The sequence below is a fragment of the Mus pahari genome, chromosome 16 (genome assembly GCF_900095145.1).
Source record: "Mus pahari chromosome 16, PAHARI_EIJ_v1.1, whole genome shotgun sequence".
NCBI lineage: Eukaryota > Metazoa > Chordata > Mammalia > Rodentia > Muridae > Mus > Mus pahari.
Window position 1 is genome coordinate 28,209,488 of NC_034605.1, and position 24,675 is coordinate 28,234,162.

Sequence of the window (24,675 nt, forward strand, 5' to 3'; positions counted from 1 at the left end):
GAAGAGGGAAGGGGAGGGGAGGGGAGGAGAAGGGAGGGGAGGGGAAGGGAGAGGAGAGAAGAGAAGAGAAATAAGCATATGGGGCTGGGGAGATGGCTTAGTAGGTAGTACTTGCTTTGCAAACATGAAGTCCTAAGTTCAAATCCCCAACATTCATATAAAAAGCCAGGCATAGCTGTAACCCCACTGATGGAAGGCAGAGACAGAGGAATCCCGGGAGCTAGCTGACCAACCAGCCTAGCAGAAATCGAGAGCTTCAGGTTCAGGCAACAAGCCAGAGAGCAACAGAGGAAGACACCCAATGTCTTCCTTCCACCTTCCTCATGAGGCACCCACACACACATGCATATGCCACACATGCTCAAAGAATTACACATGAAACTCATTAATAACCTGTTTCTGTAGTTTGTAATTAGCTCAATTTCTCTAGGTTGAAAACTCCAAAAACCAAAATGTGAAAGTTATTTCCTGGGTCATCTTGCTCAAAGTTAAAGCCAGTCAAAGAAACCCAGAGCTTAAGTAAATAACAGCTGCAAGTCCGGGCCCAGCTTCTGGAAACCACGAAGATCTCAGATTTGGAGAGGTAAATAATTCAATTCAAATCCTTCTGTAAGGTGTTTCCAAGTCTCATGAACTCCAGGAGGGTCAAACCCTCTCAAATGAAGGACTCACATCACTAACTGGTAACATGATACCAAATGCCATTCTTCAGGTCATTGGAGCAAATAAGACTTAATGTTTATGGTATATTCTACAGAAACAAAACCTCATATGGAAACTAGGGGTATAGCTCAGTGGTAAAGCATTTGTCTAGCATGGGCCAAGCCTGGAGTCAAAGATGCCAGGCTTTCTGTAGCTCAGTGGTAGATGGGTTGGATTCCTACCATAGGAAGGAATGGAGAGAGAGAATCAAAAAAATAGTTACTTTGACCATATAAAAGAACCACATAACAGCAACAGAGCTTCTCTCTGTTAATTCCTAAAAGGTAACGCAAAAGTGGTTGAACACTCTTAAGAAAAACACAATTTAAGGGATCTGACTATTTAAAGCTAAGTAAAATAGGACAGCCTCATCAATCATTTTTGCTATTAATAACCCGAACCGGTGTGTCTACAGCAGCACATTTCAGAGCGGGGCAAAGGTCACCCTGTCTTCCCCACCCTGATGCTGCCGCCACTTGACGAGTGTATCAGAGAACTAGCAGCTGTCTGTCACCAGCACCATCCTAGTAACCACAGGAGACAATCGCATATCCTGAGTCAATGACCTCCTCAGATTCCTAAAAGAGGTATTATCAGAAAACCACTATGCTTTGGCAGCCAATTCCACTGAAGAAATGGAATATTGCAAATATTTTCTTTCAACGTCATCTGCTCCAGATTTGTTCTAAAATACTTGAAGGAAAAAAAAAAAAAAAAAAAAAACTTTAGAAAGGGGATAAATAAATTAGCAATATTGGCAAAACACTAAAATTATTAGAGCTAAATGACAAACTCACGGGATTCCGTAAAATACTCTGCTCTACTTTTGCCTATTTGCAGTTTCCCATGGCAAAATGATGTTAGAAAATGTCCTTCCACACTGGGTGTGACAGCGCATGTCTATGATCCCAGTACACAAAGGCCTGGGATTCCTGCAAGGTAGAAGCTTGCCAGGGTACAGTAGTGAGGTTTTCACAAAAAAAGAAAAGAAAAGAAATCCTTCATTGAGGGATGGGAGGTATTTTTTTTTTTCCTTTCCTTTTTTTAAAGAGTTACTTTATTTTATGTCTATGAGTGTTTTCTGTGCATGAGTATACGCACACCACGTACATTGTCTTCTGTCTGCAGAAGCCAGAAGAGGGCATTAGATTCCCCTGGATGTGGAGTTACAGATGGTTCTGATCTACCACGTGGTTACCCAGGTTTTCTGCAAGAGCAGCAAGCACTCTTAACTACCTAGCCATCTCCCCAGTTCCTGTTTTCTTTCTCTCTTTTTTTTTTTTTTTTTTTTTTTTTTTTTTTTTTTGAGTTGATGTCTCACATGGTTGCCTAGACTGGGCTAGAACTCACTATGTAACCCAGGATGGCTACAAACTCAAGGCAATCCTCCTGTCTCAGCTTCCCAAGTGCTGGGATCATAGGTGTGAGTCTTAACACCCAGCTTCTCACCTGCACTTAAAATTAGACCTGTTATACTCTCAACCCTCCCCCCCCCAAAAAAAAAAAGTGACAAAATACCACAAATCGCTTTGAGCGATTTGGTTCTAGTCAGACACTGGTGGCTCCTAAAGACTCCAAATCCTCATCTCCTGGTAGCTCCCTCTGACGATCGGCAGGGACGGAACACCAAGTCCAAGCGCAGCACAAAGACACCGCACTTAGAAACTAGTGATTCCTCTAGAACGAGGCTCTCCTGGGAAGGCAACAGGTGCACAGTTCTCACTCTCAAGTCATTAGCCCCCGGCTGACTTAATACGTGTAACACCTGAGAACATTTTGTCAACCCAATGAGACAAGACTGTCTTACAATCCTCCAGAAGACTGTGCAAACAAAGTCACACACATGGCCCTGATGAACGTTTCAACTTTCCACAAGGAAAGAATCCAGTGAATCTCAGAAACCGGTCCTCAGACATTCCAAGAAAAGAGCAAGCACCCGGAGGAGGCTGCATGAAGAACTGGTGGAGAGGGGAGAAGGGAGAAGACACTTCAGCTCACGAACGTCTCCATAAGGGTAAGGGGCCACTCACCAGCACTTTGTTCTCCACCCTGTCGCCCTTCACTTCCAACTTCACTTTCTTCTTCACTGAGATTTTGATCTTCCTGCCAATAACATCCTTGATGCTTTCTGAAGGAAAGAAAGGGTTTTGTTAGCAAAAACAAAAGGGGGGTCACTAGGGTAGAGTAGGCATTCAGAGGGCTGCATCTAGCTGGTTTTTTATATTGATCCTTTCTTTTTGCTTGATTAACAAGTCTGGTAGTTGTCAGCCATTAAGAGGTTTTTGTTTTGAGACAGAGTCTGGGAACTGAATTCAAGGCCTCTGGACTGCTAAACCATCTCTCCAGTTCTGGATATTGCAGTGTGGACAGCAGTGGGCTGTGGTACAGCTCAGTGGTCCAGCACTTGCATATGATGATGAAGGCACTGAGATCAATCCCCCAGACTCCCGTCCCACTTGGGCTTGATGGTCCCTGCCTACAGTCTCAACTCCTTGATAGGATGAGACAGACAAACGGCTTCAGTCTTGTAATCCAACACAAGCCTGTGTGAGAAAACAAGGCGCTGTCTCAAATAGTATTTTCCTATTTATTCATGTACTTATTTATTTATCTATTTTTGAGAAATCTCAACATGAACGTGGAGGCTTCCGAGAGATAGAAATGTCCAGTCAAATAACCAAACTAACACTGAGACTATCCCAAATGGTTTGGTCAGAAAAGAGCTCTCCCCACATCATCAAAACACAATAGCACATGGATGCCAAGGTCACGGGGAAAGAGGAATTAGAGAGGAAAGATTTCAAAGTTTGGAAGAAAGAGTTGTCTTTCTGTGACACTCATGAGCTGCCCAACCTAAACATGTCCCGAATCAACTTCAGTCTCATCTTCAGTGGCCACTCTGAGAACTGGATACCTCCTCGCGTTTCTCCAACTCTAAGTGAATGAGGTGTCAAGTTCCCCAAAATCGAACTGCTGCACAGATCTGGAGCATCAAGACCCCTGGCATCTCTCCCCAAGGCTGCCCCTTGCCTTCTTAACATGGTAGCTTGAGTTTGCCTCTCCGGGTTGAGAGTCTTGTCATTTGAGCAAGAGCTTGCAGCGTGTAAACCTCACACTCCCCAGCTCCATTTCTCAGTACTAATGCAAGGGTCTGTGTCTCCCTGGATTTCTATAAGTCCAGGAGTTTCTATGTATTCTTTTTTTTTTTTCTGGGATGTCTTTGTCCTAGTCTCCATAATATCCAGCTTATCTTTCAGATCCCAGCTTCTCTCTTCTAGGATTTCATAGCTCTGTATTCTGTATTATAGCCATCTTGGCTTATTCGGGGACTCAGTAAATATGAGCAGCCCTCCTATCTCCTTGTTGTCTCTGGTGACTTACCATCTAGCAAAAGCCACTAGAGATACCACTAAAGGAATCTTCACACAGCCCATCCACCCACCGACAGAGCATGGTGTGGGGGTTGGGGACAGGAGAACTTTGAGCTGAAGAGGCTCTCGGGAAACAGACTTCTGGTTTCCACAGTGGGGGTCTCCAAGACAGCCCACTGAGGCGTGAATTTTTACGCTGTACGATGTAGATGTCTTAGTACATACAGACACTCGGAGAAAAAGTGAGAGAGGGAAAGAGAAGGCCGGAAAAGGAAGTGCAACTCGAGGACCAGCAAGCAGGCAGAACGAGGACAGGCTACATGCTCAGAGGCTGGGCACTGGGCGTTCTCCGTCCACCTACTATCTCATCAGAACCTAAGGCAAAACAGACTCCCCCACTAAGAGACTTGTGGAACTAGGCCCCTGAAATTCACCTGCTATATCCAAAAGATAAAAACAGCTTCTGGGTGGTACACAAGTGGCATGTGGCCAGCATTCTTGTCCTCTGCCTCGTTTCCTTTTGTCTTTTTCTTCATTTGTCTATTGGTGTGTTTGTTGTTTTCTGAGACATAGGTCTCTCTATGTAGTCTTGGCCGGCCTGGAAGTCATTATGTAGACCAAGCTAGCCTTGAGCTCACAGAGATTCCCCTAGCTTCTGCCTCTCCAGTGCTAGGACTAAAAGCCTGGGCCACTGTAACACACACACACACACACACACACACACACACACACACACCCTTTGTTTTCTGTATTTAAAACTGTTCCATAAAAGCCAAGGGGCAGTAAACAGCATTCAGGAGACTGAGGCAGGCAGGGGGAAGAATGAGAATAGCTTAAGGTCAGCCTCATCTAGTGAGTCGGCACCTATCCTGGGCTACAAGAATCCCTGTCTTTAAAACAAAAACAAACAAACAAACAAAAACAACAACAGCAACAAAAATAAAACCTTTATTAGAAAGTTACGTCACACACAGCTTTCAGGCCTTAAAGGAGAAGTTTAGGAGAAGGCATGGAGGCCTTTGCAGTCTGTATGTTTTAACTGATCAGCAGAATGCTTGTGAGCTCCTGGAACTAGCAACAGAGGTGAACCCCCCTTCAAAGCCTAACTAGACAACACAAAGGCCTAGGGAAAATGCCATTAGGCAAATCACAGAAGGGCAATGAAGAGATACACCTAAAGGTTAGCCAGAGAAGGGTCCTGCCAGCCACCGTCCTTCCAAATTCATCAATATACAATACTGACTCAACACAAAAGTTCCTTTCAAAAGAGGGGTCAAATTCACCTTTTAAACATATTGAAGTACTGAGAACTACTGATAAACAGCAGAGTCTTTTTATTTCGCCATTTACACTTGATCTGGAGTCCAAATCACCTTAACTTCAAGTCCCAGGACAATGCTACATGATTTTCTAGAAATCTGCCACCCTTGGAGGCATCTTTGGAGCCTCTGGCGTTAGTTTCGTGTTCAGGCAGGGTGTTGGAAACAACCAGAACCGGATGGGCCACTCACTGATGTCTCTGAAAGATTCTCGAAATCGAGGAGAGGGCCTGGAACAAAGTACGGGGTGTGCACAAATACCTTACTTCGTGTGTGTGTGTGTGTGTGTGTGTGTGTGTGTGTTGGCATGTTTTCAATTCAACAAAAGCAGATTCCATATAAAGCCAGCAACAGCTTCCTCCCGCCAAGTTTTACCTGCCGAGTGAGCAGCTTTGCGAGGGGGCACACCTAGCCCTCTCAAGTATCAATGCTGGGCCGGCAGCAGAGAGGGGCAAATTCCAGACTATGGTGAATCGGTGAGAACTTTCCCTCCTTGTCAGCGCCCAGGGAACCCAGGGAACATCAAATGTGTGCCCAGCAATCCTCGGGGAATACCGGTCACTGGAGCTCAAAGTACGTCCATAAAGTCATGTTCACCTTAGTGCAAGTCAACGCACTCCACACGAGCATAAGCGCTGGTTTCCAGCGCTCCTAGCCCATTCGTCTTCTGCCATTTAACCTTTCCAGATAAAGCTAAGCTCCAAGACTTAAATTCCAAGCAATGCTCTCTCCGCCCTCTGCTCCAAAAGAAGATACCCCCTCCCCCAATAAGGGCCTCAAGCAAACCAGTCACCCGGCACAGGGTACCACACACACACACACACACACACACACACACACGTGTTCCCAAAGAGACTGAAGGTGGTCGGCAGGTTAATCATTATTAAAGTGAGGCTTTTATCATTAACCCTCCATTTCCTGGACTGAGAAGGCATCAGCCCGGTAACCCTGTAGCTTCCAGCTCAATCCTCAAAGCCACGCCTTGTCAGGCTGGGTCCTGACGCTGGACAGGCGCCTCCATCCCTGAGGCCGTCAGTAAGAGGGGCAGCCCCAAACGGGAATTTCCTGGAGGGTGCCTGGCACGAGCCCGAGGGAACCTACAGTGCTGTCGCCAGGCATCCTCCTTGCTAGGCTTTCCCGGACTTTCCAGAGTTTGGGACCACGGGGTTGGCCACTGGAAGGGACGTCCCTCCAGCTCCATCTTCCGCCAACCTGGCTCACCTGGTGGGGCAGAGCAGGGAGATCTGCGTGGAGTCCTCAGGACTCCAGATTCCTCCCCACTCCTTCTTCTCTCTCTGCACCCAGTTCCTGCGGCCATCAGGCCAGCAAACTTCTAGGAGCCCCCCCCCCCCGGCGACCCTGCCCCACGCCACTTGCGCAGGAGAGCGCGGAGACTGCGGGAGGACGGAGGTGGGAAGGGAGGCGGAAAGGAGGTGTGCGCAGAGGAAGATGGCCAGTCGGCCCCCGCGCCAGACTTACCCATTAACTCCCGGGGGACATCGGAGCTCTCGTCGGTCATGGTTGCCCACTGGGCGCGGGGAGATTCCCGGGTCCCACTCTCTGACTCTCGGCCCCGCGCCCTTCCCCAGATCCTTTAATGTTTCCGCGAGGAAGCCGCAGCTTGCAAGGAAAAGAGTGGGCCGGCCGGAGCAGCGGGGCGTTGATCCAAGGTTGCCGCGCGCCCGCAGTACCAAAAAAAAAAGAAAAAGAAAAAAAAAAAATCCTAAGAGTTGAAAATCCGAGCTGGCTCTGCGGCCGCCGCTACATGCCTCCCTCTCGGCTCGCAGCTCCAGGGGCCGAACGCAAGGCGGCTGCAGCACCGGCTTCTTCCCGGGCGGGCACCGCGCAGCCCGGCCTCCGCGCCGCACCTTGGGCGTAGGTGAAGCGGAAGGCGAGGGTTGGGCCGCCCGGCTGGTCTCGGCCTCCTGCGGGCTGGGCTGGGCAGGGGCGGGCCGGCTCTGCTCTCCTCCTTCCCCTTCTCCCGCTCCTCCTCCTCTCCTTCACCCTCTCCTGCTCCTCCTCCTGGTCCCCCTGCGTCTCCTCCCCGCCTCGCGAGAGCGGCCTCCGCACGGGTCCCCGGCCGGCCTCCGGGCCTGGGCTCACGGTGCCCGGCGCGGGGCACAGCCCGGGGACCGACGCGGTGCTCGGCTCCGGTGGCTGCTGCCTTGACTGCTGCGGCGGCGCCGGGTTCGGCGCCCCTCCTCGCAGCCTCGCTCCGGTGCAGCAGACGCTTGCGTCTGGAGAGGGATAGACCGAGCAGTTGAGAGAGCCCGAGAGCCCTCTGCTGGCTGCCAGCGTGGAGGGCCCGGGCTGCGCGGGGGCTTACCCCCCAAATCCGGGCAGGCCAATGGACCCTGAGGCTCAGAGCTGCAGAGCCCCCCTGCGTGGAAGCTAGTGCTTTCTGAGATCCTTTCGTGCACTTCTGGATCTCAGGCCCCGCTGAGCCTTGTGACTTCGCACCCTCATTATTAATTCCCTATCTGTGTTGATTAAGAGCTACCTGCAATCAATAGGCAACCGTATGATGACAAGACAGGGGCCTCTTTGGAAAATGCCTTTTAATGGCGACCCTGTCTCCTTATGCTTGGGGCAAATCGGAGGACCAGACGTGGTTGCCAAAAGCTGGAATATTCCTGCTGCTAAATCTGATTCAATCTGACCCAACCCATCCACCTTCCCAGAGGAAAGACCTCAGGCTCTGGAGTAGTTATGTGCACTTTCCCTCACCCAAAGAGAATGTCCCTGACTGACCAATCAGGTTCCCGCTTTAAAGGGCTGAAAAGAGGGAGAGAGGAAAAGAAGGGGAATCACTGGTCTTTGGCAGCTTAGGTTCTGTTATTGTAGTTGTATTGGCTGGTTGGTGGGTGGGTGGGTGGGTTAGTTTTTGAGACAGGGTCTCACTATGTAACCCAGGTTGGCCTGGAACTTGCTAACTAGACCAAGGTTGTCTTATCCACAAAGCAAACATCTGCCTCTCTCTGCCTTTCAGAGCGCTGGTATCACAGGCAAGCATCTGACTGCTAAGTCTACTGTTGGCGGTTTGATTTGTTTTTGTTTTTGTTGTTTTAAGTGTCTCAATGGTAGGCTAGGCCACAATCCTCCTGCCTCGGCCTCCTGGCGTTTGCTATTAGGCTGGGTTGGTAGTCTGGTTTTGAAGGCTGCTATGTACCTTGCTTTTCTAACAGTAATGTTTAGTTTTACACTGACATTTCCTCTAGAGTGGAGCTCTATTAGTGGGGCTCTTTCCTTGGGCAGACTATAAACAAACACCCTCCTTGCAGGGCTCCAACCACAGAGTTCCATTTCATCAAAGTCCATCTTGGAGAACCAATGTGGTTACTGGACTTCCACAGAACAGGGGTGAGGGGTTACTTACAGGAGTGTGGGTGACCCTAAAGCAGTCATGTACCCTTACATGGATGAAGATTTCCTCACAGCTATACAAGTGGAGCCCCACTTTTAACTGGGAGTCCACATTTTATATACCCTAGCATCTTCAAGACTACACGGCCACAGGCAATTAGGGCCAAATCACACAGCACTGGCTCCAAGGTGTAGAAGAGCAGCTTGGAATCTCAAGTAAGGTACTATTGGCTCTCCCAACCCTTCCTTCAACAGTCAAGAGATTTCTTACAAGTAATTGACCTCTATTCTAATGAAAACGATGGTCCTAGTGCTGGAAACATACCTTCTACAGCAGATACTCTGCTGATGGCAGCCTCTTCCCACGTGGTTCACCCCACTCCATCCTTGAATCAGACAACAAGACTCCATTCTTTTAAATTTACTATTACTGTGTGTGCACATAATGGGCCAGTTGGGGGTTTGTGGAGGTCGGAGGACGGCTTGTTGATTCAGTTTGACCCCTCTATGGGTTCATCCCAGAGATCAAACTCGGCTTTTCTGACAAAGGCCTTTACCAGTTGAGCCTTCTCCCAGTCCCCCAGACTCTACTCTCTCCAAGACTCTCTCCAGGTCTTACCGTTTGCAAACCTATCATTTGTGTACCTTCTTGATAAAATTTCTTCAGGGCTTTTCAGATCTCTGAGACTCCTGAGACTAAAACACAACACACTTATAAGCCCAAACATACAAGGGCCTCCCTTTATTCTTGTGTCTTTGCCCAGTTTTACCATTTAACCCTTGAATCCTGGAGTGGGGTGGGGGAAAGGAGAGTTGGTGGTTTCCTAACCAGACAGTAGGCACTTTGACGGCAGGAAATGTAGAAAGCATCTGTGTGCTGTTGAGGATTGAACCCAGGGCCTCCTGCACACTGCCGAGGAGCCTCTGCCTCAGTGACCAAGGTAAGGCAGATGTGCAATAAACACCAGTGAATGTGAGCTTTCTACCTCAGACCTTTAACTCAGTTAATAACGTTGGCAATTTGTTTAAATTACATATTTCCTCAATATATCCTACCTGCAGGAGGTGGAAATTACCACTCCAAACAGCCTCTTAAATACCTGTGGCTTAACAGGCTTTTTTCAGGGACATACCAGTGAAGTTTCAAAAATAGCCCTGAAAGCTCCACACAATAGGGAACTTGTGAAAAATAAGAACAAAGATCGTGGTCCCTTTGGCCTGAGAGGTGCAAGGGGACATGAAGGTTGAGTGACAACCCTGCAGTCCAGGTCTCCTCCACTTCTTGGTTTCATTGATAATTTTGTGTTTAATAACATTTTTTTTTTTTAGATTTCTTTTTAAGCTTTATTTTCAGTGTGTGTGTGTGTGTGTGTGTGTGTGTGTGTGTGTGAATGTATGTATTTGCACCAGTTGTGTGCAATACCTAAAGAGGCCACAAGAAGGTGTAAGATACCCAGCCACTGGTGCTGGATTTCTGGAGGGTTGTAAGCCTTCATGTAGAGGCTGGTCTATGAATTATAGTACTATGCAAGAGTATCTATCTAGTGTTCTGAACTGATAAGTCACTCTCCCACCCTTTTGGTGCTTTGAGACAAGATGTTACTAACAGCCCAACCTGGTCTCAAACTTACTTTGTAGCCAAGAGTGACTTTGAACTCTCAATCCCACCCCCTGCCCCCATCTACTTCATGAATACTGAATGATAGGCACACACCATCCTGCCTGGTTCTATGGTGTCGGGGATAGAACTCAAGGCTTCTACATCTTAGGTACACATGCTACCACCAAAGCTCCATCTGCAGCCCCCTAAACTTTATTTGGTTTTGTTTTTCATTTTCGGAGATAGAGTCTCACTCTGTAGGCCAAAATAACCTGGAACTCATTTTCTAGCCAAAATTAGGCCTCAAGCTCATGGTGATCCTTCTACCTCTGAATGTGCCTTACTCTGATTACAGGCAGAAGATACCAGGTCCAGCTCTGTACTTGAACGTTTAAAAAAATGTTGTGTACCCCATGCTAGCCTCAGGCTCATGGTCGTTCTCCTCCAGAAGTCTCCCACATTAGTATGATAGAAGTACGCCATCACACCCAGCATTCTCCCCTCTTTTCCATGCTGTACACTGACCCCAGGTCTTTGCATGCTGGACAAAGTGTTCCTTCCCTGGGCATCAACCACTTTAAGATGTTAAACACAATGCGGTAAGTTTCACCCATTGTGGATGACAAGGTTAATTTGGGAAATGATGTGTGTGTTATTTTAAATTCAAACATGAACATTTGTGCCACTATAGCACATTTTTGCTTTCCATTATGATTAGAAAATACAATCTGAATAAAGTAGTTGTCAAAAGCACTTAATGCTTTTATCATATCTTAAGATCTTTAGACCAATTTTGTCTAGTGATTAAGCCCACGGTGACAAAACAAACCAAAATGGAGAGATCAGCATGCTAACAGAACTCCAACTTATCTAGGCTATTTTTTTTTATCTTTCCTAAGACAATGAGAACCAATAGCATTTCCAAAAATGTGTGTGTGTGTGTGTGTGTGTAAGAGAGAGAAAGAAAGATCCAACTTCTCCTTCTACCACATGGGCCCCAAGGACTGAAGTCAGGTCATCAGGAGTGGCATCGGGCACCTGCATCCATGGAGTCATCGCACCAACCCCAGTGTGGTGGTCTGAATACGCTTGACCCAGGGAGTGGCACTCTTTGGAGGTGTGGCCTTGTTGGAGGAAGTGTGTCACTGTGGGTGTGGGCTTTAGGATCCTCATCCTCGTTGTCTGAAAGCCAGTCTTCTACTGTCTGCTTTTGGATAAAGATGTAGAACCCTCAGCTCCTCCTGTGCCATGCCTGCCTGGGCACTGCCATGCTCCCACCTTGATGATAATGGACTGAACCTCTGAACCTGTAAGCCAACCCCAATTAAATGTGTGCTTATAAGAGCTGGATTGATCATGGTGTCTGTTCACAGCAGTGAAACCCTAACTAAGACACCCAGTTAACAGCATTTCACTTCCCATGGAATTGTATGTATTTGTTTGTCTGTTTCCTTCGTTGAGGAAGCAAAGTAGGAGTTTGCCAGGATCGGAAAGTGTCCTACCACTGAACTGTATCTCTGCCCTGTACCTTTTAATGCTTGTAAGACAAATCTCCCACCCAAGAAACTACCATGGATCAAGGGTCCTTCATAAAGAAGTATATAAGATGGGACTGAGAGCTCACACCTGTAATACTGATACTTGCAACCCGACACAGGAAGAGTTTAAAGCCAGATTGGACTGTTTAGTTCCAGGATAATGTTAGTTAGAATGAGACTCTCTCCTAAAATAAAATAGAAAGATAAAAATGTCCTTCTCAGTAAGTTAATGGAGAACTTTCAAAAGTGTGTGGGGCCGGCCAATAGTGTAGCTAAGTGACCAGCACTTGGCTGTCTCATGTCTGAATGCCTGATTGAACCCCCCAGTACCACCAAATAAATAAATAAACAAACAAATAAATAAATAAAATAAAGTCTGTGATTTGAACTAATTTGGGAATACCTTTAAGAAGACTCAGTTTATAGACTGGGGTGCAGTTCAGCTTATAGAGTGCTTGCATAGCATGCCCAGAGCCCCAGCGTTAGTCCTCAGCACCACATTCATGGGCATGACGGTACCAGCCTGGTCTGTCATTGAAGCACTCAGGAGGTGGGGACAGTAGAGTTCTAGCTCATTCTTAGGTTTATAGCACACTCTAGGGTAGCATGGGCTACATGAGTTGGGGCAGGGACAAATAGGAGGAGAGGAGAAGAAAGAAAAGAGAATGAAAAAGAAAAACAGGAGGAAGACACAGCTTCTTGTTTACTTAACATGGGAGGTGAAGGGCCTTTAATAAGTGAAATTATATAAAATCTGCATTTTACTTAGACAGTCCATGAGAGGCGCTGGAGGTCATACTGAATAAGGATGTGAATGAAACCCAGCAGCTGGGGTTGGTTTTCACAGCAGCTGGGTCTTGGACTCGTGCATGTTCTTTCCTTTTTCTTTCCTGCACTTGACAGTTCTCTGACACTACTAACAAAACTGCTGTGTAGGGCTGGAGAGATGGCTCAGTGGTTAAGAGCACTGGCTGCTCTTCTAGAGGTTCTGAGTTCAATTCCCAGTAACCACACGGTGGCTCACAACCATCTGCAATGGGATCTGATTCCCTCTTCTGGTGTGTCAGAGACAGCATACTCATTACTCATATACAAATAAAAATAAAAATCAACAAAACAACAAAAAAACACGTTCTAAGTAGCAGCTCTCACTGAGCAGAAGGAGAAAAACCAGCTCAGTATTAATTCAGAAACAGCGGCACGTCAATGGCCATCATAGTGACACGATACAAAGAAGCCCTTCCTCATTGTAAGGGTAATGCAATGAGACACATTCCATAATTGTTGAAGACAACGAACATTATGCTTCTTACGCCCCCTCCTAATACAAATACTCAGTGTATCATTACGTCTACCTAACTGATGGAGCACGGAGGAGATGACAGTCTGGCACAGCCAAGAAACCCATAGGCAACTTGGTTCAGTGTAATAAATACATCTTTATCATGGCACATTGACAAATTGAGATCTGCAGAGAGATTTTTTCAAAGCCAGGATGCTCTTAAGAGTCAAATTTGAGTGGAGAACGTGAGATTTCCAGGCCAAGGTTTGTTTCTCTACAGTATTCGTTCCCCTTCACTGAGTTCCTGGGCTCTGTTCCCAGGGAAGTGCGGAGGGACTGGGCTTGGCTCGGTAACTGGACGGCTCGGGTAGAAGTCTGGTGTCTTAGTCAGGGTTTCTATTCCTGCACAAACATCATGACCAAGAAGCAAGTTGGGGAAGAAAGGGTTTATTCGGCTTACATTTCCATACTGCTGTTCATCACTAAAGGATGCAGGACTGGAACTCAAGCAGGTCAAAAAGCAGGAGCTGATGCAGAGGCCATGGAGGGATGTTCTTTACTGGCTTGCCTCCCCTGGCTTGCTCAGCCTGCTCTCTTATAGAACCCAAGACTACCAGCCCAGAGATGGCACCACCCATAAAGGACCCTCCCTCCTTGATCACTAATTGAGAAAATACCTTACAGCTGGATCTCATGTAGGCATTTCCTCAACTAAAGCTCCTTTCTCTGTGATAACTCCAGCTGTGTCAAGTTGACACAAAATTAGCCAGTACACCTGGGCTCTGACATTTGCTCAATCTTGGCATCAATCCCAGTGTACCAATAAAAGAGACAAGGCATGCTGAAAAGCAGAGAAAGAAGATTAAAATATGACCACACGGGGAAGACAGATCCATGGAGCCCAGTGACTTGGGGTACTATCATGACCTTTAGTGGGGTGTGGGGAGTTTGGTTGTTGTTGGCATTGACCTGGAACACACTGTCTAGATTAAGCTGGTTTCAGATTCACAGCAATCCTCCTGACTCAGCCTCCTGAATGCTGTGATTACTAGCTTAAGGTATCACAAGCTCTCAAGACATGAGCATTAGGTTTAAATGGTGGAAGAATTAGAATAAGAAGGCTAGGTCCGGATGTGGTCCCGCCTCCAGCCTTGAATCTGTTCGTTCCTGCTACAACCATAAGGGGTCAAATCTTATGCTTCTACAAGATCTGCTCCAAGATGTAGCTTCTCATCTCAAGGGCAATTTGCCCTGCAGGCTCCACATAGCTGGGAGGTGAGGTAGAGCTTCAATCCTTTGTTACAGAGGTGTTTATAGATCAGTCCTATTGGTTCTGGTACCCACGATCACTCAAGGGGGGAAAGTAAGAGACAGTGATTCATATCTGTGTTTCCATCTCCATCATGACCAAGGGATAAGATGGGTTATGTATTAATTACTTTCTTTCCTCTTTGCTGTGACCAGCTACCCAACAAAAAGCAAGTGGATAGAAGAATTTATTTTGGCTCATAGTTTGAGGGGATACAGACCATCATGATGGAGGGCCTGGGTGAAAGAGTCTGAGCTGGCTCTTCACGTTGTATCCATAGTCAGGAAGCAGAGACATAAATATTGCTTTTCAGCTGGCTTTTGCCATTGGATAGTCCCAGCCACATCCCAGCTTGACCCTCTCTTTCACTTGACTCTCTCTGGGAACACTCTCAAAAACAGACCTAGAGGTGAATCTCTTAGATGACTCTAAGTCCAGAAGACAATGAAGACAGGCAGAGTCAGTCAAGCAGTAGTAGCCTGACTTCAGGTAAAGGAGACAGACTCAAAATGAGGGCAGAGGTGCCAGGCTTTCCACCTGACGGTAGTCACCATGTGGGTCCGAGTGAGGAGTCGGAGACAACGCCAGCACTTAGCAAAAGCAGCTTCTAAGTTTTACGTTTTGAGGGAAGGAGAGGAGAGGGTGGCCAAGAGAGAGGAGCTAAGTTGAACTGTGTCCTTCAAGCAGTAGACTTATTACCATTACAGCAGATAATGCGGTGGGGGCAGGAGACTCTGAAGAACTTTTTCAGTCCCCACTAGCAAAGCAAGATGTCGGTTTTCAAAGGTTTCCAGGAGATGGGCAGGCCTTACACCATAAGGAAACAGGCTCAGTTAACAGGTGAACTGTGCTGTGACAGAGGTGGGGTGGGGGGAACAGGGAGCATATGACTTTGTGTGACAGGACTCACCCTTTCTCTGAATAGAGAAGTGGGGAATTGGTTCACGTAGGATTGATGCAATGTACCGGTCATCACACTGCCTTTGAACCCGAGGGCTAGCTGTGTCTTTGGCCGGCTCGCAGACCTCTCCGCTAGGATGCTATCTAAAGAACCTCTGACACGTGTCATGGTCACCCAGGGAGCTTCTCTAAGTTCAAGGTGATTTTTTTTTTTTTTTAGTCAAGGTCTCACACCATAGTCCAGGCTATCTCTAAACTCACAGAAAGCATCCTGTCCCAGCCTCCTGAACGATGGGATTAAAGATGTGGGATGCCACACACAAACTGAGAGATTGTTTTGTTCTGGTTGTTTTCTGAAACAGAGTTTCTCGATGCAGAACTTGCTGTGTAGTCCAGGCCGGCCTGGGACTCAAAGGGATGTGCCTGTGTCTGCCTTCTTACTGCTGGAATTAAAGGCATCTGTCACCAAGCTCCTAGACATTCAAAAGATCCATTTGCAAAAGTTCACTCAACTGAGTGAGTTGGGTACTTAGCATTTTAAAATTCTTGTGTGTGTGTGTGTGTGTGTGTGTGTGTGTNGTGTGTGTGTGTGTATGTGTGTGTGTGAAAGAGAGAGAGAGAGAAAGAGAGAGAGAGAGAGAGAGAGAGAGAGAGAGAGAGAGAGAGAGTCTCTTTAACCCCAGCACTCTAGAAGCAGAGGCAAGTGGATCTCTGTGAGTTCCACAACAGCCAGACCTACATAGTGAGTCCCTGTCTTAAAACAAACCAACAAAGAAGCACTGACCCCACCCTACACCACCCCACCCCATCCCTACCCCCACCCCACCTCACCCCCACACGGGAAATACAGTGTAACCAAAGCAGCATGAGAGGTCGGCATCTCTACCCTTACTTCCTGCCGTCTCCTTTACTACAGCTCAGCTCAAGCCTCTGCGGGCTCTGTCTGCCTAACCTCGCACCCTTTCCAAGGCGTAAGTCCTCTTGAGTCACCCTTGATTCCAAACCAAGCAGGTCTAATTTGTGACATCTCTGTGACAAGGAATTAAAGCTACCTCCAAGCAGGGGGTCCGCAGCATGCATCCTCCTCCTCAGGATGAAAACAATCCTCAAAAAACCGAAAGTCTACTTTAAGACCTGGCTAGACCACACTTTAGCATATGACCCAAAAGACCCCACGGCCATCTCTATACATACTCACTCAGCCAAAAGACCCCACGGCCATCTCTATACATACTCGCTCAGCCATGTTCACCGCTTGCTTCCCTGTTCCCAGTAGCTAGGAAATAGAAATAACCAAAGTGCTGTCGGCAAGTAAGGAGTGACTGAAGAACATGTGGTCCATGCAGCAATCAAATGCTGTTCAGCCATAAGGAAAAGTGAAATCGTGAAATGGGTGGAACTAGAACATATTATGCTAAACCCAGTAAGACAGATGCCACGTTCTCCTTCCTATCGGTGGTTACTAGCTCCAAATCTTCAGATATGCATACATGACCCCAGAAGCCAGGAAAATAAAGTAGGACCGTGGCAGAAGCACTAGGGAGCGGAGTCTCAGGAAGCCAGAAAAGGGTGCTGGATCCCCTGAAACTAGACTTACAGATGATCCATCTTCTGGTAGGGATGATGGGAGACAAACCCAGGTCCTCTGCCGGAGAGGCAAGAGCTGCTAACAGCTGAACTGTCTCTCCAGACCACATCTGTTCTTCTATTCTTTCGTCTGCTTGTTTATTGTAATTAGAGACAGCATTTCCTGTAGCCCAACCTGGCCTAGAACTCACTCTGTCCTCAAGAGTGACCTGGATTCTATGATCTTCCACCTGGGATGGCAGGTGTGTGACATCATGACCAGGTGTGGCGACACCAGGGATGTAATTTGGGACTCTGTGCATTCTCAGCAGGCACTCTACCAACAGAACTACCTTCTCAGCTCCTCTTCCCCTACTCCAACCTAAAGTTCAAGCCAGGGGTGGTGGCTCACCGGTGCAATATCAGCACTCAAGAGTCAGAGACAGTGCTTGAGTTCAAGACTCCCCTGTCTCCAAAAGACCAACACAGGGGCTGGAGAGATGGCTCAGCAGGTCAGTAAGCTAGGCTCTTACAGAGATCCTGAGTTCACGACCCATCACCCCCATCAGGGTCACACCTACTTATATGTCTATCTCCTGGCCTCTTCAGACACCTATACATGGACACGTGTGCACACATAAATAGAAATAAAATAAATATCTTTATAAGGTCAAGACAAAGAAATAAACGTAACCTGCATGCCAATGACTCTGAACATATCAGCTGTTCTCCCCAAGGCAGCAACATAGACTAGCTCTGGCTCTGCCTCTCCCTCCCTCCCTCGTTCTCTCTGTGTCATATCGCCTTGGATGGCTTCTTGTAACTCACTATGTAGCTGAGGATCATCTTTCTTTTAGCAGATGAGGCCATGTATTAACTCAGCAGCCTTTATTCTAAGGCATCTTCTTGGCAGCTGCCACCCGTATTGCACTCCTGCCCAGATCTCTCTGTTCATGAGCTGTTCGTTTGTAGCCCCCATCTTGGTCCTTTCAACCATTTTCGGCAACTCTGAGATGAAGAGGAACCCTTGGGCCACACTCTTGGAGCCTCTACTGAAGTCCCTGTTTTTTCTACCTGCCCAGATCTTGGTCATGACACCAACCCAGCACCACCCTGGCAGGACATAGGCCATTCTGTGGAAGCAGCGCGTGTGTAGAAACAGTTATCATCACAGGGAACAAGCTCTTTATGTTTTGCTAGCTTAACTGTGTCCATCCACTGGGGGCTTTCAGTTTCAGGGGCTTTTTGAGGAAGGCTGCTGGAACTCTGAGGAACCCTGATGGTTGGTGTCTTTTCCAGTAACTCCAACCATACAGTGGCTTCTAGCCAGGGGAAAAGGCCCAAGAGTGCTAATCTTCTTGACTCTACTTCCCAAGTGCCAAGATTGTAGGCATCACCATTATGCCCAATCTGGAGATTAAACCCAGGGCACCGTACATGCTCAGCAAGCACACTGCCAACTCAGCTGCAGCCCAGAACCCCAATTTTCTGTATCAGTGGCTTTTCCTAGTTCTGAAGTCAAGTGCTCAACAAGAAGCACCTTAAGGGGAAAAGTGTTGGCTTGAAGTCTGAAGTTACTGTCCATCTTGATGGCGAAGGCATGGAGGCAGGAATGTGAGGTGAATAGTCATGGTATATTGCTATTTAGGAAGCAGAAAATGGACAGAGAGTGAGGTTAGGTTATAAAACATCAAGTGATCAACTTGATCAACTTTCTACTCCCTAAAGTTTCCACGAGCTTCTAAAACAGTGCCCCCAGCTGTAGATCAGGTGTTCAAATACTTGAACCTGTTGGGAACATTTCACATCCAAAACACAATAATCACAGAACTCCGGAACAGCCTCACGGTGGGATGGCTTAATCCCAGCTCTTGGGAGGTAAGGCAGCAGGACCCCAGTATTCATGAACATCCTACGCAACACAAGGTTAGGAACTAGGGTGGGCTAGATAAAAATCTGTCCCAAAAACTGAAAAAGAAAACCCCCAGGAACTAGAGACCCAAGTTACCTAGAGACCTAAGTGTGAAGGAATGACGGGTAAAGCACCTGACGACACAGACTCAGTTCCTCGCACTGTCCCCTGCTGTTCGTAGTTGCCTAACTTTGGAGGTGACCTCTAAATCCAAAACCACTTAGTCAGAAGCCTATAAGGTAAAGGCCGGAGGTCACAGCATAGAAGGAGCAGGCACCGAGAGCTGCTTTTCTGAGGGCTGGAGCAATGGCTAGGTGATTACGAGTGCCCGATGTTTTTCCAGAGGACCGAAGTTCCAGATCTGGCAGCTTACAAGCTGCTTGGAACTCCAGGCCTCGTCTAGCCTGGAGCACTCCTCTTGACGCAGCCACCTGCACTCACGTGCACACGCTCACACGCAGATGTCCATAACTAAAAATAACCACGAAGCTGCTTTTGCTGAAGAGCATGGGGTGACTCAAGCAGGACGAGAGCCCGAAAGCTCTGCTTCTCTCTGGCTCCTCCCAATGCCCAGTGAGCTGCTCCTCTCTGCACAGTTGGGCCAATCACTCAAGCAAGTGCCTGTCCACCTAACTGCCTCACCCACTCCCAGGGCACAAAAGTAGCCACTGACATAAATCTGCAGTTGGCAAGAACATTAAAAGTTGGCTGGGCAGGACACCACCCCAGACGGCGGAGGGGGACAATTATCAGAGGGGCGAGGTTGCACTGGGGCAGGTATAATCACCTCCTCAGAACCAGCTTGACCTGAGCACTGTGGGATCTTCTCGGGAGTGGAGACAGCGATGAAGCCGACCACGCCCTGACCAGGGCTGCAGACTCAGCGACACCTCTCATCCTGCCCTCGCTCTTCCTTTGCTTAAACACAAAGCGTGTGCGCCGCGAAGATCAACCCTAGTCCCTGGACCCCCGCATCTGTTTCTTCTCCAACATGTGAATAAATCTCTTTGTTTTCTACCATGACTGTCTCTTTAATTGGCTGTCAGAATACGCGGCCCATTCAGCGTGCTAGGGCTTCAGTCTTCGGGGCTTCTGTCCTAAAACTCCCGATTATGACACCTTATGCAAAGGGGGAGGGGTCCAGAGACATCTACTTCCAAATATAGCCCCAAACCTCGCTAATGAGTTGCCAAAATCAGCAACAAGGTTTATAACCTGAGACAATGACTAAAGGACTCCTCTGCTAAGTCTTCAAGACGGGATTTCTTATAGCCCAAGCTCTCTAGGGAACCAAGGACGATCTGGAACTCCGTATCCTCCCATATCCACCGATTTCATGCCACCTTACACAGTTTTTATGTAGTGCTTCATATATGCAGTCAAGCATTCTACTAAACTTCATGCCCAGAACTTCTCTACTGGGTTATTATTAACCTCAAATGAAAAGTCTGTGGCACTGTGAGCTCAAGTTCACAGGAGAAACCGCATGCCTACATGGAAGATTCTGCCAGGCTAACTAATTAGATCCTCCTGAGCGTGCAGAGTTAGGACATTGTAGCTCTAAAGCAAAACGTATATTGAGCCATCATTAATCCCCTTAACAGTCATTTATTACCTACTCTCTGTACCAGACTTAACATTCTTTTGACTATTGGATAAAATCTTAGGACTATTTTCTTAGCAGACTACTAGCTTCCACCACCCACAGACCAACAGCATCACTAGATACCATTATACAGATCTAAAGTCTATACAGCAAAGACACGTCCTCTTTGCTGTTACCCATCTTACTGCTGTCCCTACCAAAGCATTTGGCAGTGTATTATGACTTTTCATTGTTGTCTGTGACGGTGGAAGCTCATATAACCACTTCTATGATCTGAAACCACCCCAGTCCCTGTTTCCAGGTCATGCTTTATTGTATTTGGCTCAGGATAAACTCTCTTTTACTCTGCTTGAGGGGATAACAACGTTTCACATCAACAGCTTTGACATCTGGGGACTGGCCAACAAAAGGCCACCTGTTTCCCCTCTGTTGACTACTTGGCAAGTGCTGATCCTGGGTGTGGAACTTCAGAGCGACATGGCCATGCCTCTATGAAACGTGTGCAGTCGGGCAGATGTTCTTGGAGGCCTCTATCATGACATTCGGAGAAGACAATCAACCCAGCAGGGGGCACGTGAGGGTAGGGGGCACAGGGGGCATATGAGGGTAGGAGACGCAGGGGGCATGTGAGGGTAGGGGGGAAAGGGGGCATGTGAGGGTAGGAGGCGCAGGGGGCACATGAGGGTAGGGGGCACAGGGATACGTGAGGGTAGGTGTGTGAGGAAGATTAACTCTCCTCTCTGCAGTCTTTAGGTGCCTGTAGCTCTTTGTCTAGGTATGGGGTCCCATTAGATTTCCCTCACCCACTTTAGCACATCCCTTGGTGTCATTGCTTAGGTCTTCAGACAGCCATATTGTTGATGTATCATCAGTTGTGGGGTACCAATGAAGACTGCTCAAATGGTTAAGCCAATGCAAAGTCTTTATTAGCTGGCCAGAGACGATACTGTTCAGGATCCCAGTGTTACACTGAACCTTAAACACAAAACCCATATCCTGGGTTGAGGTACCTCACTTAGCAAGAACAGTTAGCCAGAAGCAGAACTTCAGAAGACAACAAGCAAGGTTAGCACATTTGGAGACTTCCCTAGAACTGTGGACTTTGATGGATTAAGTCTTTGTTTCATCTTGGCAGGTAGTACTCTCCACATGCCAGGTTTTATGGCCTGAACAGTACTTGTACCATGAAGTCCATTGTACTAAGATCTGGGGCTCTGCAACACATGGATGAGACACAGTCTCACGGCTGATTTCCTGATCCTCTGGCTCTTACAATCATCCTTACCCCTCTTCTGTGATGTTCTCTGACCCTTTATGTGCAGGAGTTGTGTTGTAGATGTATCCACAGAGGCAAGGCACCCCTGGGACAGTTGTTCTCTGCGTTTTGACCACTAGTGGTTTTCTGCGATGGTGTCTACCTGCTGCAAAAAGAAGCTCCTTCGATGAGGGGAGAGAGGCACGTTTACAGGGTAACTGGAGCTGGGAGCTGTGCTTGTTTTCACTGGTCACTCTCTTTGTGTTCTCTTTAACCATCACGTTCCTACTCTCAGGAAAAGTACGGGCATCTTTGCAGCCAGGCTAAGAAGTAGGTGCAGTGCCAGACATAATAGGGATGAAAAATCTTGCTCCTAGCACTTGGGATTCGAAGCAAGTGGATCTCAGTGAGTTCCATGCCAGCCAGGGCTACATCGTGAGACCCTGTCTAAAGAAACAAAAACGAAATAAAGAAAAGGAATAAGTCAACCTTAAAGTCCATGGCAGCAGTTTAGAAGAAAAAAAAAACTTTTCAAATTTCCTAACTTAAATAAATCTAGTCATGTGACATTTTTAACATTTATTGTGTGTGTATGTGTGCCAAAATATTCACACAGCACTCAGAGGGCAGCTCCTGGGGACCGGTTCTCTCTCCAGGTAGGTCCTGGGGCTCAACCTCTGATCATCAAGCTTGGCAGCAAGGATGTTTATCTGCTGATTCGCATCTTGCTGAGTGAGGAGTTACCCTAAGAGCTGATACCTGAGGATCTTAAGACACAGATGCTATCTTCATTGTTTGCAGGTTTTCTTCCTCTTCATTTTTGGGCATATGAATCATTAGAAAAACAAGGCCATCGTTACAACCACCGATGTCACCCATCATCACTTCAGGCTGTGGCGATCTCCGTGCAAAAGCTGGGCTGGGGATGTAGCTCGGTTGGTGGGGTGCCTGCCTGGCATGGAGGAGAGAACCTGTTTGTCTCTTTAACAGGATGCTTGAGATTCCTCTGACATTATCCATCCCTTAGAGTTTATATTTACTCCCATAATGAAATCATTCTTCTCCCTGACCCTCACCTCCAATTGTGTCCTCTATTCCCCCCCACCCTCAGTCTTTACAGGTAGTGAGGAAAGTTCACTTTGAGGCTTCCAAATTCTGGATCAATTTAACTGAGTCATTTGGTAGTCCATCTGTGTTCCTTTTGTCCAAGAAACAATGAGCTTGAGTCAAACCTAGCTTTCTAGTGGCTTCGTAATTCCTTGGCTGTACAGCTATGAGCTCCATTTGCAAGCCAGATGCCCCCTGATCAACAGAGCCACGAAGGATCCTTGAAGACCTTGGGTTAGGGAAGGAGCGACAGCCTGAATATTTCCAAATGTCCTGTGGAAAAAGCACCCGCTTCGATTTCTTTCCAGCTTCTTGCCTTCTTTCACACGGTTGTCTGTTTGTGTTGGGATCTGTCATACTGGTTTCCTTGCGGTGCAAGTAGCTGGTGTCCTGCCAAGCGGTCTTCTTTTAGCATTTGATTTGATTTCTTTTTTTGGCAGATTGACATTTTGTAAAATGTCAGGAGATCAGTATCAGTCATGCTAAATAATATGTCTTGTCTGTGAGCCCATTCCTTATGATGAGAACTTTTGATGCATTGAATCTCTCTTCCTTAAGTCACTTATAATTACACTTATAATTATATTTCAGATGTGGAACTTTCACCCCGAAAATGTCCCTTGGACACACATGAGCACTAATAAAGTAGTTTTGAGCACAGACAGGTTCAGGGAAAGTGTCGTTTTAATACAAATTGCCGCCCACTACTGCCATCTGCTGGTAGGATGCAGAATAGCTGCTGGTTGCTGTGTGCAGATTAAGGTTAATGCCTTGTGCAGGGATTAAGTCCCAGACGCTTTGTCAGCGCTCACTATTTGGAGAATGGACAAATGGAGATTTTTGACAGCGTGAGAATGTTTCCCAGAAGAGTCTTGAACTCTCTCCCTCTCTCTTCTTTTTAGTATAGAATAGAGTTTGTTCAGGTCATGGGGAAGGGAGTTAAGAGGATATAGAGGCAAGCTGGTACAACCACTCTGGAAATCAGTCTGGTGGTTCCTCAGAAAATTGGACATAGTACTACCTGGGGACGCAGCTATATCACTCCTGGGCGTGTACCCAGAAGATTCTCCAGCATGTAAGAAGGACACATGCTCCACTATGTTCACCGCAGCTATATTTATAATAGCCAGAAGCTGGAAACAACCCAGATGTCCCTCAACAGAGGAATGGATACAGAGAATGTGGTACACTTACACAATGGAGTACTACTCAGCTATTAAAAACAATGAATTCATGAAATTCACAGGCAAATGGATGGACTTGAAAATATCATCCTGAGTGAGGTAACCTAATCACAAAAGAACACACATGGTATACACTCATTGATAAGTGGATATTAGCCCAGAAGTTCGGAATACCCAAGATTCAATTCACAGACCATATGCAGCCTAAAGAAGGAAGATGAAAATGTGGACACTTCAGTGCTTCTTAGAAGAGTGAACATAATACTCACAGGAGGAAATACGGAGACAAAATGTGGAGCAGAGACTGAAGGAAAGGCTATCCAGAGACTGCCACACCTGGGGACCCATCCCATATGCAGCCACCAAACCCAGACACTATTGTGGATGTTGGGAAGTGCTTGCTGACAGAAGCCTGATACAGCTATCTCCTGAGAGGCCCTGTCAGAGCCTGACAAATACAGAGGTGGATACTCACAGCCAACAATTGGACCGAGTGCGGCATCCCCAGTGGAAGAGTTGGAGAAGGGACCGAAGGAACTGAGGGGGGTTGCAGTCCCATGGAGGGAGAGCAACCGTGTCAACAGGCCAGGCCCCTCGGAGCTCCCGGGGACTGGACCACCAACCAAAAAAATACACATGGAGGGACTCATGGCCCTGACCA

The 24,675-nt window shown here is 47.3% G+C and overlaps 1 protein-coding gene across 9 annotated transcripts in view; it reads right to left on the reverse strand.

The window, feature by feature from the left end:
- Nucleotides 1-6,997, reverse strand: part of Carmil1 (capping protein regulator and myosin 1 linker 1) — a 266,340-nt gene extending 259,343 nt beyond the window's left edge. For all 9 annotated transcript variants that reach the window (XM_029547512.1, XM_029547510.1, XM_029547508.1 and 6 more), the window contains exons 1-2: nucleotides 6,872-6,997; nucleotides 2,733-2,830 (exon numbers count right to left, since the gene is read on the reverse strand). In XM_029547512.1, the coding sequence (XP_029403372.1) occupies nucleotides 2,733-2,830; nucleotides 6,872-6,911 (138 nt within the window). In that variant the 5' untranslated portion in view covers nucleotides 6,912-6,997. The remainder of the gene's footprint in view (nucleotides 1-2,732; nucleotides 2,831-6,871) is intronic.
- Nucleotides 6,998-24,675: the final 17,678 nt, after the last annotated feature.